This window comes from Lissotriton vulgaris, chromosome 11 (genome assembly GCF_964263255.1).
Source record: "Lissotriton vulgaris chromosome 11, aLisVul1.2, whole genome shotgun sequence".
NCBI lineage: Eukaryota > Metazoa > Chordata > Amphibia > Caudata > Salamandridae > Lissotriton > Lissotriton vulgaris.
Genome location: NC_141699.1, coordinates 635,821,398 through 635,839,817, shown reverse-complemented (window position 1 = coordinate 635,839,817; position 18,420 = coordinate 635,821,398). Strand labels below are relative to the sequence as shown.

Below are 18,420 nucleotides of genomic sequence, written 5' to 3'. Positions count from 1 at the left end.
GTCTGCATTGAAACCCTGGGACAAGATGAACAACATGGCTAAAGAGGGGAAAGTAAGTGGGTAACCAGAAAAACTGAGGTCCCCCATAAATGTACAAATCTCATGCTTTGAGCAGGAGAAGTGTTGTGAAGTAGAGTTACTTGTACTGGAAAATATGGCAGATATACCGGCCTTACATCTTTTCATCATTGTAGGCCTTCCCTCAGCCTAGGGACCTAAGTGCAAGTTATGGTTCAAGCCCCTGAGTGTGTACTTTGTGACAGCGGTGTGGAAGATCCCGAAAATGCCTGTTACTCCTCCATCCAGCAGGAGCTGGCATCTAAAAACTGTCATGGACACAGACAACACGATTGTAACAATGCTCAATGCTCATTTCGAGCCCATGACCAATCCAGGTTATGACAGGGTTGTGTTACTTCAAGCAAGACAAGAATCGGAGAAATCCATTGGTTGTTTTTATGCCCAACTTAAAGAACTGAACAATGAATGAGGTGGTCTGCACACCATGTTTCTTAGTCTATTCAATTGAGTCCAAATTTATTTAAACTACTTTGTCCTTTGCGTGCAAGCTGGATTGTGCCTCGCCATCATGCACTTTACATAAGCATACACTATGGGGAGCGCGAAAGTCACGCTCCACTCCAAGATGCACTGCACCTATAGGATACTAGATCCAACTCATATTAATCCATTTGTCCATGTTGAATGTTAATCCATGTTTTAATCAAAATGTTTTGTCTTCTTTTCATCTTTACTTTCACTTATTATCCACATATGCAACAAATTGCGTTTTTAGGAAACTTTGCGTATCAACATGCGCCAATCCAGGCTTCCTTGTAAATACGAATCCAACACAACAAGTAGTTCTGAGCAGCGTCTTTATTCATAACCCAATGCATTTCGGGCAATTTTTTGCCCTTCGTCTGGGGTAACTGAAAATTAACAATTGCAAAAAAGTCCATTAGTATTAATGACCTCACCTCAGTTTAAATTAATGCATGTATCATAGCTTGACAAAAACGAATTATTTTTCATAATACAATTACAAAAACATGACATCATTTGAGTTTACAAGTTCACAACCTTCACTGACTGAGATAAATTCTTTACCTCAAGAAACACAATTAAAACCAGAGTGGATTTAACTGCCAATGTACCATGCAAAGCTCTATTTTTCGCTCGTGCATTTTTGTTCGAACAAAGATATTACAGGGTGCTGTTGCCTTAAAGCTGTTTCACGAAGAGTATTAAACTATCTTTACTTCTTACTGTTGACATATTCACATGTTCAGTAAAAGCCAAATGCTTTTTTCATCACTACGCGCTTAATGTTTATCTATCCCACTTCTATCACTGCGCCAAGCATACCTGCTCTCATGTTCTTATCCTCCCAAGGCAGGAATGAATCCAAGCTTCAAAAACGAGCTCTCACACTAGCGATTTAACCGGTAACCTAATAAAGCTCCACCCATCACGTGCTGCCAATAAAAAGTGTGTTTGAAACACCCTATGCTTCTTGCAAACTACCATTCCCAAAATACATCTCTTCCTCTCAATCAAAGTATGCGCATTCAAATCATGAACCGATGTTAATTTGTGAACCGATGTTAATTTGGTGTATACAGTCTTCTGGACTCCATGTGTTTGTCCTTTCAAGCAACCTCCTTTATTCCACACTGCCAGGAACTCGCTGTTAATTAATATGTGGCATTTTCACGCGGTCAGTTCTTTAGTGTTACGGCATTTTTGTCCTCGGGTGCAAAACCAGCAAATGGCAATATATATAAACATTGAATGAGGTGGTCTGCACACCATGTTTCTTAGTCTATTCAATTGAGTCCAAATTTATTTAAACTACTTTGTCCTTTGCGTGCAAGCTGGATTGTGCCTCGCCATCATGCACTTTACATAAGCATACACTATGGGGAGCGCGAAAGTCACGCTCCACTCCAAGATGCACTGCACCTATAGGATACTAGATCCAACTCATATTAATCCATTTGTCCATGTTGAATGTTAATCCATGTTTTAATCAAAATGTTTTGTCTTCTTTTCATCTTTACTTTCACTTATTATCCACTTATGCAACAAATTGCGTTTTTAGGAAACTTTGCGTATCAACATGCGCCAATCCAGGCTTCCTTGTAAATACGAATCCAACACAACAAGTAGTTCTGAGCAGTGTCTTTATTCATAACCCAATGCATTTCGGGCAATTTTTTGCCCTTCGTCTGGGGTAACTGAAAATTAACAATTGCAAAAAAGTCCATTAGTATTAATGACCTCACCTCAGTTTAAATTAATGCATGTATCATAGCTTGACAAAAACGAATTATTTTTCATAATACAATTACAAAAACATGACATCATTTGAGTTTACAAGTTCACAACCTTCACTGACTGAGATAAATTCTTTACCTCAAGAAACACAATTAAAACCAGAGTGGATTTAACTGCCAATGTACCATGCAAAGCTCTATTTTTCGCTCGTGCATTTTTGTTCGAACAAAGATATTGCAGGGTGCTGTTGCCTTAAAGCTGTTTCACGAAGAGTATTAAACTATCTTTACTTCTTACTGTTGACATATTCACATGTTCAGTAAAAGCCAAATGCTTTTTTCATCATTACGCGCTTAATGTTTATCTATCCCACTTCTATCACTGCGCCAAGCATACCTGCTCTCATGTTCTTATCCTCCCAAGGCAGGAATGAATCCAAGCTTCAAAAACGAGCTCTCACACTAGCGATTTAACCGTTAACCTAATAAAGCTCCACCGATCACGTGCTGCCAATAAAAAGTGTGTTTGAAACACCCTATGCTTCTTGCAAACTACCATTCCCAAAATACATCTCTTCCTCTCAATCAAAGTATGCACATTCAAATCATGAACCGATGTTAATTTGTGAACCAATGTTAATTTGGTGTATACAGTCTTCTGGACTCCATGTGTTTGTCCTTTCAAGCAACCTCCTTTATTCCACACTGCCAGGAACTCGCTGTTAATTAATAAGAAACATGGTGTGCAGACCACCTCATTCATTGTTTATATATATTGCCATTTGCTGGTTTTGCACCCTAGGACAAAAATGCCGTAACACTAAAGAACTGACCGCGAGAAAATGCCACATATTAATTAACAGCGAGTTCCTGGCAGTGTGGAATAAAGGAGGTATTTGGCTTTTACTGAACGTGTGAATATGTCAACAGTAAGAAGTAAAGATAGTTTAATACTCTTCGTGAAACAGCTTTAAGGCAACAGCACCCTGTAATATCTTTGTTCGAACAAAAATGCACGAGCGAAAAATAGAGCTTTGCATGGTACATTGGCAGGTAAATCCACTCTGGTTTTAATTGTGTTTCTCGAGGTAAAGAATTTATCTCAGTCAGTGAAGGTTGTGAACTTGTAAACTCAAATGATGTCATGTTTTTGTAATTGTATTATGAAAAATAATTCGTTTTTGTCAAGCTATGATACATGCATTAATTTAAACTGAGGTCAGGTCATTAATACTAATGGACTTTTTTGCAATTGTTAATTTTCAGTTACCCCAGACGAAGGGCAAAAAATTGCCCGAAATGCATTGGGTTATGAATAAAGACGCTGCTCAGAACTACTTGTTGTGTTGGATTCGTATTTACAAGGAAGCCTGGACTGGCGCATGTTGATACGCAAAGTTTCCTAAAAACGCAATTTGTTGCATATGTGGATAATAAGTGAAAGTAAAGATGAAAAGAAGACAAAACATTTTGATGAAAACATGGATTAACATTCAACATGGACAAATGGATTAATATGAGTTGGATCTAGTATCCTATAGGTGCAGTGCATCTTGGAGTGGAGCGTGACTTTCGCGCTCCCCATAGTGTATGCTTATGTAAAGTGCATGATGGCGAGGCACAATCCAGCTTGCACGCAAAGGACAAAGTAGTTTAAATAAATTTGGACTCAATTGAATAGACTAAGAAACATGGTGTGCAGACCACCTCATTCATTGTTTATATATATTGCCATTTGCTGGTTTTGCACCCGAGGACAAAAATGCCGTAACACTAAAGAACTGACCGCGAGAAAATGCCACATATTAATTAACAGCGAGTTCCTGGCAGTGTGGAATAAAGGAGGTTGCTTGAAAGGACAAACACATGGAGTCCAGAAGACTGTATACACCAAATTAACATCGGTTCACAAATTAACATCGGTTCATGATTTGAATGCGCATACTTTGATTGAGAGGAAGAGATGTATTTTGGGAATGGTAGTTTGCAAGAAGCATAGGGTGTTTCAAACACACTTTTTATTGGCAGCACGTGATGGGTGGAGCTTTATTAGGTTAACGGTTAAATCGCTAGTGTGAGAGCTCGTTTTTGAAGCTTGGATTCATTCCTGCCTTGGGAGGATAAGAACATGAGAGCAGGTATGCTTGGCGCAGTGATAGAAGTGGGATAGATAAACATTAAGCGCGTAATGATGAAAAAAGCATTTGGCTTTTACTGAACATGTGAATATGTCAACAGTAAGAAGTAAAGATAGTTTAATACTCTTCGTGAAACAGCTTTAAGGCAACAGCACCCTGTAATATCTTTGTTCGAACAAAAATGCACGAGCGAAAAATAGAGCTTTGCATGGTACATTGGCAGTTAAATCCACTCTGGTTTTAATTGTGTTTCTTGAGGTAAAGAATTTATCTCAGTCAGTGAAGGTTGTGAACTTGTAAACTCAAATGATGTCATGTTTTTGTAATTGTATTATGAAAAATAATTCGTTTTTGTCAAGCTATGATACATGCATTAATTTAAACTGAGGTGAGGTCATTAATACTAATGGACTTTTTTGCAATTGTTAATTTTCAGTTACCCCAGACGAAGGGCAAAAAATTGCCCGAAATGCATTGGGTTATGAATAAAGACGCTGCTCAGAACTACTTGTTGTGTTGGATTCGTATTTACAAGGAAGCCTGGACTGGCGCATGTTGATACGCAAAGTTTCCTAAAAACGCAATTTGTTGCATATGTGGATAATAAGTGAAAGTAAAGATGAAAAGAAGACAAAACATTTTGATTAAAACATGGATTAACATTCAACATGGACAAATGGATTAATATGAGTTGGATCTAGTATCCTATAGGTGCAGTGCATCTTGGAGTGGAGCGCAACTTAAAGAACTGGCCACTACCTGATTTTTCAAAGACTAACACAAAGCAATAAGTGCACAAAGAATACAGGGGCAGGCTGAGCAAAATTATGAGAACAGATCATGCAAAAAACCTTGGGAGTCTCTACCTGGCATCCTCTTATTGGGGTAAAGAATTATCCAATGCCAGAGCTTCCCATATGGAGTCTATGCTGAGCACAATGGTTAACCAGTGAATCACATCTCAAAGGGGGTGACTCCAAGGAAGAATAGTCGAGAGAACAGAATGGTCCAGCCACCCTGCGGGCAATGCAGGGGATCTTTCCCCAACCAGGGGCATGCTCTGCCATGGGAAAGAAGTTGCACAGCTGGCAGAAAAGTCAATCATTTTCCAAAAGTGTGCTGTTCCTCTCTTAGTCTGCAAGAATCCACCAAGCAAGCTGTGAAGGCCCTCGCCCCATTAAAATATGAACTAGAAATGAGAGATATGAACAAAGATGCAAGAGGAGAAACTATTCATGTTGTGCATGCCCTTGGACAGAGTTGCCCATAATCTTGCTCAGCTTTGAGGTTTCAAGTGTTAATCAAACAAAGATCAGCGACTGGCATAATTGACACAGCAGCGTTGGGTAATGTGTGGCCAGGCAGCTGTTCTACACCCTGGAAAATCAACCCCTTTTTAGGACAGCTAAGGAGAAAGTATGTATCAGATACTTCTAGCCCCAGAGTCTTGGTGCATGACTACTTTTTGGGCACACCTAAGGCTATGCGTACATACATATTTGCATTTTGGGATATCCAGTGCAGCAGACGTTTTTCAAAACATGGTCATGGAGGTTCTGTCAGGAGTCCTAAGTGTAAGTGACGATATTTTAATATATGCCACCATATTGAAAGAACACTATGGGTGTCTAAGATGTATGTTGCAGAGGTTCCAGGACAGTGGCTTAGCATCCCATATGGCCAAATGCGAATACCTAAAGGCAACAATCAGTTCCTTTGGGTACCCGTTCTCTGCGGAGGGAGCATCCCCTGACCCACATACGGTGAAACACATTAGAGGAGTAAGCTTACCATCCTTTTTCCCAAGCTGTGGAGTTTCTTAGGGATGGTCAACTGCTGTGGGACGATTGTTTGAAATCTGACATCGCTCTCTGCCCCTATACCGGAACTGACTAAAACCTCAACCCTGTCATCGCGGCAAGCTGTGCAAGAAGAAGTATTGCAAAAAATGAAGGAAGTGCTTCAAGCTGAAACAACACTTATTTCTATCCGAGAGTCTGAAATATCCATGGAAGCCTGCCCCACAGGGCTGGGGGCAACCCTGTCACTATGTCAAACGTGCAGGGAGTGAGCTCTCATGGCAATTGCTAGCTAAGTACTCATACCAACAGAGCAGCCTTACTCACAGATTAAACATGGAAGCTGTTGAGAGTGCCAGCATTTCCATTTGCACATGCATGGTCAACATTTCACAGTACACACTGGGCACACACATCTCATTCCACTGTTCAAAGGTTCAGCCTCAAAACCCCCTCTATATTTGAGAAGTGGGCGTTAAAGCTTCAGGAATACTCTGGTGATATAGTGTATAAGCCATGATCTAAAAATCCTGCTGACTATCTGTCCTGTGATCCAAAGTTGCTATCTACAAAGAAGAAAGTTGTGCATTAGAGACTGAAGAGTATGTGAGATTGATTATTGAAATGTCACTGCCCTTCCTTTGTCTCGGTCTGAAATTATGAGCATCACTGTCTAAACAAGCACTTGACATAGTGCAGTCAGGGAACTGGAGCATACTCAAACAGAATCTGCCCATCCTGAGTGTCGAAGCTCAACTAATCTTGGTGTCACTCCACAATGTGAGGCATGAGCTAGCGGCCTCGGCTGAATCGTGGCTGTTGCAGAGGCATTGGTTTGTCATTTCCAAGGGTTTAGTGTCATGTCTGGTTCAGTTGATCCCGGAGGCCACCAGAGGATGGTGAAAACTAAGAATTAATTGCACAGTAAGGTGTGGGTCACTTTGCCAGATGAGGGAGTAGAGACAGCAATCCAAGTATGTACCATGTGCTGGGTGCAACCAACCTGGCAGCTCCAGTAATCACGAAAGACATAACGCAATCATGGGTGCGGGCCAATGTGGATTTCAGAAGGCTTCCCGTTGCCAGATACCTGTTAATGGTTGGAGACGATTTTTCAAAATAATCTGAAGTTGAGTTGCTTGCCAGCAGAGCAACAGAAGAGGTCAGACCTCAAGCAGAGGTCAGACCTCCGCTTGAGAGGATCCATGTTACCCATGGCTTCGTACAAGAACTACAAACCAACAACAGTCCACCATTTCAAGGACATGAAACGGCAAAGTACCTGCTTTCAATAGTAGTCAAATATGGGAAGGTCACACCCTGTTTTCTGCAGGTAAAAGGAGAAGTAGAACGTTTTATATACACTATCATCAAGACAATAACCAAGGCATTCTGAATCTCTCATGTTCAACACCATCACTTGGAATGGCCATTGTAATTCTTTGCGTGGGTCTACCGCCGGACTCTACGTGCTTCTATGGGACTCTTTCTCAATCAATTATGCAAAGGCCGGCCTGTACAAGAACCCGCACCTCACCACTCCATATGGTTCCTTGGGCCTGTGGATGGTTTTGCCATTGCATCTCAACATAAGTGACACAATTACGCAATGAGCTGACATTGATAAGCCAAAGCTGTAGGTCTAAGTGTTGGGAATTCGGTGTTGGTCTGAGATCGCATCCCAGAAACCAAGTTCTGACTTCCTTTTGAGCCTGATCCTTGGAAGGTTGTCCAGGTACAAGGCACTCTTTAACGGCTTGCTGAGGCCAAGTGAGCTTCTACCACAATGCTTCACTGATTAGAAATTTTGTTGGACAGTCACTTCAGGTTGTGAACAATAACATGATATTGGTGGCCAATGGGGGTGACCTCTGTGAACAGTCTGATCACCTTATTCCAGGGGCAGGCCCAATGCATGGTTGACTGTAGAAACTCTTAGGTGTGGAGAAGGTGTGTGTGATGGAAAAGAATCGGTTTCTGATGGAATGCAGAATTTTCGATATCATCTTCGCACTCACCCGAAGCACTCCACCAAGTATCAGGATATTATTACAGAGTGACGCTTGGGTGCAGGTATATTCATTATGCTCGAAAATCAGTTTGAAGTTTTATGTTTTGATGTTTCGGTATTTTTGGGATGAATGTTGACTCTGTATTTGGTATGATTGGGCTGCCTTGGGAAGGGCGAGGTGTCACACACTCAGCATTTGAGCTATTTAGGATGGTTAAGCTCATGATATGTATGTGGTTATAAATGAAAGTGGGCTTGTGAAGGTGGTATTCAATACACTGACTTCATAACTCAGTTTGGAGTCTATGATTTATTTGCCTGGTACAGCCTCCTACAAGCCTGTAGCATGAATAGGAGGGACCCCTTGGTTGATTGTGACAAGAACGCAACGCGTTCAGGCATATGAACAGGCAAACCTTCCCTCCCTTAAAAACATGGAGTGCATGGATGTGAGAATCATGCTTCTCTTTAAATCATCAAAACACACAAGATGATGGACGGAATGTTGTACAAGGGCAAAATATTCGCCCCCAGTCACAGATCTGGGTTTAATCCATCATTATTTTGCTCACCAAGCCACCCCAGTTCAGACATGGCGATATGCAAATCAATCTTGACCCTGTGCCTCATGGAAAAAGTCCAACCGAACTGCCAAGCCATGTCTTCCCTGGACCGGAATCAAGCATCCTAGGACCGGTGTCTGGCTATCAGCCGTCTTCAGCCAGGATAGCTTGACTCCAGTGTCGTAGTGAGCACACGACCCAGGGCTGGGCATACCCTTCCCACATAGGGTGAACAGCAAAACACACAAAATGATGGACGGAATGTTGCACAATGGCAAAACATTCACCCCTAGTCACAGATCTGGGTTTAATCCATCATTATTTTGCACACCAAGCCACCCCAGTTCAGACATGGCCATATGCAAATCAGTCTTGACCCTGTGCCTCATGGGAACAGTCCAGACCAAACTGCCAAGCCATGTCTTCCCTGGACCGGAATCAAGCATCCTAGGCCCGGTTTCTGGCTATCAGGTGTCTTCAGCCAGGATAGCTTGACTCCAGTGGCGTAGTGAGCTCGGAACCCATGTCTGGGCATACCCTTACCACAAAGGGTGAACAGCAAAACCCAGAAGATGATGGACGAATGTTGCACAATGGCAAAATATTCACTCCCAGTCACAGATCTGGGTTTAATCCATCGTTATTTTGCTCACCAAGCCACCCCAGTTCAGACATGGCCATATGCAAATCAGTCTTGACCCTGTGTCTCATGGGAACAGTCCAGACCGAACTGCCATACCATGTCTTCCCTGGACCGGAATCAAGCATCCTAGGACCGGTTTCTGGCTATCAGCGCCTTCAGCCAGGATAGCTTGACTCCAGTGGCGTAGTGAGCACGGGAGCCACGTCTGGGCATACCCTTCCCACATAGGGTGAACAGCAAAACACAAAGATGATGGACGGAATGTTTCACAATGGCAAAACATTCACCCCCAGTCACAGATCTGGGTTTAATCCATCGTTATTTTGCTCACCAAGCCACCCCAGTTCAGACATGGCCATATGCAAATCAGTCTTGACCCTGTGCCTCATGGGAACAGTCCAGACTGAACTGCCAAGCCATGTCTTCCCTGGACCAGAATCAAGCATCCTAGGACCGGTTTCTGGCTATCAGCCGTCTTCAGCCTGGATAGCTTGACTCCAGTGGCGTAGTGAGCACGGGACCCACGTTTGGGCATACCCTTCCCACATAGGGTGAACAGCAAAACACACAAGATGATGGACGGAATGTTGCACAATGGCAAAAAATTCACCACCAGTCACAGATCTGGGTTTAATCCATCGTTATTCTGCTCACCAAGCCACCCAAGTTTAGACATGGCCATATGCAAATCATTCTTGACCCTGTGCCTGATGGGAACAGTGCAGACCGAACTGGCAAGCCATGTCTTCCGTGGACCGGAATCAAGCATCCTAGGACTGGTTTCTGGCTATCAGCCGCCTTCAGCAAGGATAGCTTGACTCCAGAGGCGTAGTGAGCATGGAACCGACATCTGGGCATACCCTTCCCAGATAGGGTGAACAGCAAAACACACAAAATGAAGGACGGAATGTTGCACAATGGCAAAACATTCACACCCAGTCAGAGATCTGTGTTAAATCCATCGTTATTTATCTCACCAAGCCACCTCAATTCAGACATGGCCATATGCAAATCAGTCTTGACCCTGTGCCTCATGGGAACAGTCCAGACCGAACTGCCAAGCCATGTCTTCCTTGGACCGGAATCAAGCATCCTAGGACCGGTTTCTAGCTATCAGCCGTCTTCAGCCAGGATAGCTTGACTCCAGTGGCGTAGTGAGCACGGGACCCACGTCTGGGCATACCCTTCGCACATAGGGTGAACAGCAAAACACAAAAGATGATGGACGGAATGTTGCACAATGGCAAAACATTCACCTCCACTCACAGATCTGGGTTTAATCCATCGTTATTTTGCTCACCAAGCCACCCCAGTTCAGACATGGCCATATGCAAATCAATCATGACCCTGTGCCTCATGGGAACAGTCCAGACCGAACTGCCAAACCATGTCTTCCCTGGACCGGAATCAAGCATCCTAAGATCTGTGACTGGGGGCGAATGTTTTGCCAGTGTGCAACATTCCATCCATCATCTTGTGTGTTTTGCTGTTCACCCTATGTGGGAAGTGTTAGACCTGTCCGCCCTTTGGGTGGTCCCTCCTCCTATTTATTTATTTTTGTCCCCTTTTTGCCCCTCAATCTTTTTATTTTTGATGTCCACTGGAATTTTTCAGGTGTTGACCTAGGGGTTAGGTGCTCTTTGCCCCTGTAGGTACCTTTTCTGACTAAAACTATCGGATACACAAAATGGTGGCTAATAACTGCCACAACTGATTACCTCAGGGTCTGGCCCATAGACTTATATGGGGGATCTAGAACCTTCTGGCCTGTTCTGCACACTTGGAACTAGGGGTATAAATAGGCCAACTGTAGGGCGGCCATTTTAGTAGTGACCAGAGAACTTGAGAGGACTTGGTGAGGAGTGAAGTGTTAGTGTGGGGAGGAAGGCGCACTGTTAGTGAATAGATCGTCCTTTGGGCCGGCTGCGCTACTGGTTGACGTGCCCCCCACCTATCGACTGAGCCCTGCCTTGGGGGTATTGCCACTAATTCCCTGAACTTCGCAGTGCCTGAGAGGAAGGACCCCAAAGCGCTAGCGGAGAACTGTGGGAAGCTAGCTGGGGAACCCCATTGGGAGAAGAGTTTGACTGGTAGATCCCTTTCCCTTAAGTCCCCTCCTGTAAAACCTTCATTGAGCAAGGAAGAGGCGGGAAGGGAACTAGTGAAGATTCTATTGCTGAACCCAAGTACAGTCTGAGGCCAAAAAGTCTGCGAAGCGAGACCCACCTGCTAGCCGAGGTAACGGCTTCGGGTTTTCCGGCCATTCAGTTGCGGGCCCCCGCTGAGGAGAATTCCGTGGGGAGGGCCCGGAGACCATCAGCCGAGCGGCACGATAGCAAAGACGGAGCCGCCGAAGCCAGTCGGAGCTGACGCGTGAGTGCTGAGAAGGGGGCGGGTCCGGAAGAAGCTGTCCCGCGAAAGCACCCTCCCTCTCTTCCGACGGAGCAGTGGGAAGTGACAGGAGAGAGGCAAGGAAGCCCCGGCCTGGTGCGCTGAGAGGAATCTGCAGTGCGGCGGCCGGGAAACTCCAACGAACAGCTGCGACGTGTTCAGTGAAGGTCGCGCTGACGAGAGAGCTGACCGGGACGATCTTGTAAGAACCTGGTAAGACTGTGAAGAGGAGAGTGGGGCCCTGGGGCTAAGTGGGCCTTGTGGCTGCCTCAAGAGGGGTAGCGGGAGGGGTGAGAGAGAATATCCGGGTGCGCCAGTGAAAGTTCCCTAAAGGACCGTAATTGGTGGTGCTAAACTGACAGTAAGGCCTGGGTCAATCTCCGTTTGTCATCCAGCGCTTCTGGCATTACCTCAGGAGAAGCGCAACTGAGGGCTTTCGAGACTTATTCATTATTGTGAGGTTATCTGGTTTTAAAGCCATTACAGAGGGAGTTTGATTTATTGCCAAGATCGCAGAGCTGTATTGGGAAAAGGAAAACCTGAGTTGGGAAGGGATTCTTTCCCTCAGAAGTCGTTTAAACACCCATGAAAGTCATTGGAACAAACTGTAAACACATTGGGGGTGTAGATCCAGCTTTATGGCTGGATGAATTATTGAAATCCCTTGCTTGTTTAAGTTCAGATACCCCTCTGTGAATCCCAGTACTAGTGAGCTAATTGTTGATAAGTGACTGAAATCTGTATTTTCCTTCCAAGGATAACATTGAACCCTCTTGGGTGAAGCCCCGTCGTGTATGGCTACAAGAACCTCCATGTTTACTAATTACCTCAACAAGAGTTGTGTACTACACTTTTCTTATTTTAATGCTAAAATATTATTGTGCATATGCTAATGAACTAAAGTAGAACTATTCTATGAAGCACTGCTAAGAAGTAAAAAGAAAACTACGCAGAGATTTTACAAAACAGCCCGTATTTTTCTAAACTGGTGTAGTGTCGTTTTTGAATGGATGGGCACTGAGTTACTGTAAGGGTGTGTCGCAAGCTTAACTTAGTTAATGCCTTTAGGTTAGACCTTCCTACTCTGAGCCAGGCTACCCTATGTGGACTGGTAACCCCAGGTGCAACAGGAAGGGTATGCCCAGACGTGGGTCCCGTGCTCACTACTCCACTGGAGTCAAGCTATCCTGTATGGCAACAGTCTCAATGATAAAGTTTGTCTGGTCAATGCTTGCCTCAGTTCTTTCTTGATGCGCTTTATCTTCTACTTTAAAAGCTGCAGCTGAGCTTTCACCAAGTTTACCTGAAAGCCCTACAATTCTATATCTTGGGTTGGAACCAGGGCCAATTTGTGACATTATTTCTGAATTGTTCAGGATAGATGCAGTCACACAGTGATCTGATCCTGAGCTAGAATGATCAGATCTTCCAAATACACTATCAGCCATATTTCCCTGACATGGACAGCTTGGACCACCGGTTTCATCAACTTGGTGAAGCACCACAGGTCAATGAAAGGCTGAATGTTAGGAAGGTGTACTTGTACCATTGAGTTCCCCATTGAAACTGGAAGGAAGGATACACTTGTGTTTCACAAAAATTCAATTGGTCTGATAGGCATCTTTGAGATCTAATCTGATTATCCAGTTTTTATGCTTGAGTAGATCTCTTAGCAGATGGATACCCTCTATCTATCTTGAAGTGTCTGCACAAAATCCAACTATTGAAAGCTCACAGGTTCAGCACCATCCTATAAACTCCTTCTTTCTTCTTTACCTGAAAAGGATTGCTGTAAAAACTCCTGGGATGAGGTTCAGAAAATGATATTGGTGCTTTGTCTTCAAACTTTACATTTCTGAGTCTATACAAACTCTGTTCTTCAAGGGCAAACCTCAGTTGCCTGGGGGTCAAATGTTGCATAGGTGTGCCATGAAGCTCAAGTTTAAAACCCTAAACTGTCTCTAGCACCCAAGCATGCTGCATTATCACTTGCTCATTGTGTAGAAAATGGCACACTCTGCTCAGCAGAATCATAATTAACATAGGAATATTGTTTTCCTGCAAATATAAGTCCTAAACCTCTGGCAGTTGCTCCTCTGTAGCTACCTCTGTTGAATCAACTGCTACGACCTGTATGCTTCTGGAGAGGAAAAAGGTTCCCCATCTGGAGCCATAATACCAGTCACCACGCTTGTGAGATGGGAACCCCCTTTGTGGTCCTCAAAGGGATGTACTGCCTGATGAACGTCCACTTCTCGTAAAGGTCAGGCTGAAGAACCATTTTCAAAGATAGCTGCAGCTTAGCAAGCACCATGAAGGTGTTGCCGTAATTTACAAGATCCTTTACAAAAGGATCATGAAAGAGTATGCCATCTGCCTCAGGACTCACCTTTGCAGAGGATAACATGGTCAATATCAAACTAACATAAATAAAATAGAGCATCATGGCTTTGCAGAAAAAGTGCAACTGGCGTTGCCTAACTGGCAAATAGTCTGTTGAGCCCATCTGGCTAAAGTATCCAGATCTACAGACAAATGAGATTCTTTCACCTGATCGGCTAATTCCAAAATATTGGTTAAAGGGCCCGATAAATCTAGCAACTCTTCCTTACATGCTCACCAGAACCTATCAATCCATTACTAGAAAACTTCCTTATAATGGTGACCATGTTCGGATCAATGTTAGGTGTGTCTGTAACTTTTCAGTGTAGAACTTTTTTGTTTTCATAATCCGAATCATCATCCGTATTGTCTGCTTTCATGGTGGATCATGACCATGAATTGCCTTGAAGAGGTGTCTGCACACTGTAGCCATGGTCTGAAAGGTAGGCCTTAGACAGGTGCTCTAAGTCCTTAGAGTGAGGCCAATTTGCCGCTTTAGCTTTAGCCTTAGTAGGCATGTTGTTGGAGCCAATCTTAAACTGGTCTTCTGAAGCTGTGGCTTTCTTGCCCTCTTGTCTTTGCACATAGTGCCTCAGTTGACTTGTAAATGGCTAAAGGGCACAACCAATACTCTGTTCACTGACTGCTGGACTGAATTTTTTAAAGAATCATATCTTCCTGAAAGATTTGATTAGAAGGATACATTCATAATATTCCTCAAATGCTTCAATATCAAATGGTTGTGACTCTGCCGTTGTATTGTCTAGAAACTTAACTGATTGCCACCCAAAATCGGAATAGGGGGAGTCACCCCAAGGAAAGGTGGATTATCAAGTTCTTATATGTTTGTAAAAAGTAGAGGGACTAGCCTTAGCTCCAGGAATTAGTTCCTCATGGAAATATTGGAATCCTTGCTGTCAAGATAAGCTGGCATCCAAGGGGGCTTTACCATCAGACCAAGAGAAAATGTCTTTGATCTGGAGCTACACGAGTCTGTGCTGACTGTATTATTCTGACCACACCAAGGCATCTTAATATCTCCATGATGACTAGACATGGGTCTGTTGGGTGCACATGCATGGGCATGGAAATTAAAAGAGTACTTCACTCGCTGGCAATTAGCCTTACGGGCCTGGTCCTACCCCCTACTCATGCTCCACAATAAACTTTGCCTGGTTGGCCAAATCACTGTCCATCTGAATAATCTGTTTCAGGTCTAAATGGCCCAAGTGTCCATGGCATTCCCAATATTGTGGGCTTGAAATTAAACCTCAATGGGTGATAACACAACCTAGCGCGAACCTCATTAACATTAATAATACAATAGAATAACAATTATTGAAGCATACTGTACACACTTCCAATCACCAGCAGAATATAACATTAAAGTTTGGAGTCAAATCGATTACACTTATCTTGACAGCAAGCAGCAAAGAAAGAGGCACGAAGATACGGTGTGTCTTAATTGGAGGGCTAGATATATGGTGGTATTTGATTGCATTGTGACGAGTTACTGTTATGATGGGAAATGTTGATTATTCTTTCAAATGCTTTGAATGATACTAAAAAGAAACATAATCCGAGGCGCCAGTTCTGACTTTGAATTGGATAGGGTTTGAAGATGTGCTTGTCAAGGCAATTTTGCTGTTTGTTTGCATCTGTCTGTAAATACAACATATTCCTGGTTGTAGCACCAGATTTATGTTGACTTTAAGCCAGGTGCTTTTTTGAGTCTGTCCTTTTATCTTTATTCACACCCTCATGTATTCGGTCTCATGGTGTCCTGATGTTCATTTGAAAGGACTGGAGAGGCAGTTATAGGGAATGCATTTAGTTGATCTTTCCAAATCTTGCTAATGATGCTTCTACTTTCAAAAATATGTTAAGCTGTTTCAAAAGTAATATGTGTACAGATATGATCATTTTTGCCATTTTGTTAAGAGCTTTATACACTATTTACGTTCCCTGTAAAGCATTGCCTCTTCCTAGTGTAGTAGTACAGGCGTTTGATAGAAGAGAAGGAACAAAAAATGCTTGCTAGGCCCTGGTTACTAGCGTTCCAAAGTAACTGTTCCTACAGTTTCTAATTAGAAAGCATTTACGTTGTTGCCTTTATTATGTGTGATCCTGCTAATCCTCACATTTTCTGATACTTTTTGTTTTATATTTCAACAGAATGCTGAATATTTATTTTTATTTTGCAGGCCGATGCTCTGGAGCATTTTCTAAGGAGCTCCGAAATGAAGGGGGAAAATCAAATCTATTGCGCCAATTGCAGTGGAAAAACAGACGCTACTCTGGTACTGAAACATATGACTATTTCTTATGAGTAAAAATATGGTCATACTCCTTGGCGATATTAAATAGCATACTATCTTTTTCTTTGTGAAAGCAAACTATAATTTAAGTCAACCTTAGTTGTGGAACATCTCCCGAATAGTGGAGAACAGGAGTGAAGAGTGAGACTTAGGTGTAATATAAGGAACTATCCCCCAGATTCATCATGGTCATGTTTTGCGAGTCCTCAATAGCGAATTTTAAGGATTCGCTATTAAAGACTCGCAAAACGGGATGCATGCAGAAATCGCAATATGTTATGCGATTTCTACTGCTTCCTTATTTGCAATTCGCTAATTGCTAATCACAAATAAGGAATGGCTTTCCCATTCATTCCTATGGGCCTAAAGGCCCATAGGAATGAATGGGAAGTCATTCCTTATTTGCGATTAGCAATTAGCGAATCGCAAATTAGGAAGCAATTTCAAGGGTGCCAGGGTGTCCTAAAGACACCCTGTAGCACCCCTGAAATGGTAATGTACACTGGTGTTGCGCACACACATGTCCAAAGGACATGTGTGTGTGTAACATACAACTTAGAGAAATGCACTAAAGTGCATTTTTCTAAGTTTTTGCTATTTACCACGTAGTTAGACTTTGCGGTAAATAGCGGCCTCAGATTGCGAATTCGCAATTTTTAAATGGTTCATGAATTGCATTTAAGGAATCTCAAATTGAGATTCCTTAAATGCAATTAATCACAATTTAGCGATTTCTAGAATTGCGATTTTTGCATTTGGGATGATGAATCCCAAATGCAAAAATAGCGCTCGCAAAGGACCAGATTCTCAGGATCTGGTCCTTTGCGAGCCGATTTCGGCTTGATGAATCTACCTGTAACTTGCAGCAGGGGTGGTATGAGCACATTCAGTAACAGAACTAATTAAAAGGCTTGGAAAACAACAATTCATTATGGGCAAGGCAATATTTTCCACATAATTAAGCCTTTACCCGGCTTGCAACATGATACATAATCTGCTGCACATTTTGCAGATTTCATATTTTTTTTCCCCACCTCAAACGGATCAAAAGTTACAGAAAAAAGCACACCACTTTGCGATAAGCAGTTGCAGGCCTTTTTAAATGGTTAATTGATTCCCTTTTAGTTGGTCATTATTGCTGATTCAGCAGATAAACTGGTAATAATGGGATGAAACTTTAACCTAGACAGTATTAATCTGTGGTAAAACGAAAAAATAGCTTAATGCTACTGTAGAATGTTTCAGATTTTATTTCATAATTTGTCTTTTTCTTGCTGTAAAATGTATTAAAACCCGATGCATAATTTCATCTTCCATTGCCGCATAATTCCTGAGGCCCTGGTTATATGGTAAAACCGAAAATGGAGAAGAACCAAAGCAGTTTTACATAATGCAAAAGGCAGGGCAATGAAGAGACTAGACTAACCTTATTTTCACTCGGTATTAATATACATATGCACTCATGAAACTCCCCCGTTAAGGCTCTACTTTCACTGTTTGGATGAAAAGCCTGTAGTTATAAAGTTGAATTGCCATTCGATATGCTACAGTCCCACAGCCCTATCAGGGCTTTTCAGGAGAATAAGTTCAAACTTTGAAAGAGATATCGCCCCTTTTTAGGCCGAAGCCTACCAGGCGGCTTAGTTGTCTGTTTTGCTAAATATATCTTGGAGACATTCAGAAATCCGACCTATGAATACATTCCGCCGTTTGCTTAACATTGTCTTAGTGGTTTGAAACTCACATTTTCTGTCTATGTACTGGCTTTTTTGCTTTAGACTGTCCAGCTTGAGTTCGTCCATCCCATTGCCCAGAACAAGTTTACTGTATTCTTCCACAAACTCGTTTTCTGTTTACATATCTGTAAATCTTGTTCTTATCTTGTCAAATTTGATG

The 18,420-nt window shown here is 42.7% G+C and overlaps 1 protein-coding gene across 1 annotated transcript in view; it reads left to right on the top strand.

Annotated features, from left to right (window-relative positions):
* LOC147683273 (uncharacterized) overlaps positions 1-18,420 on the top strand; it is a 1,451,334-nt gene that overhangs the window by 934,960 nt on the left and 497,954 nt on the right. The window contains exon 15 of the mRNA XM_086943731.1: positions 16,411-16,506. Within this exon, the coding sequence (XP_086799857.1) occupies positions 16,411-16,506 (96 nt within the window). The remainder of the gene's footprint in view (positions 1-16,410; positions 16,507-18,420) is intronic.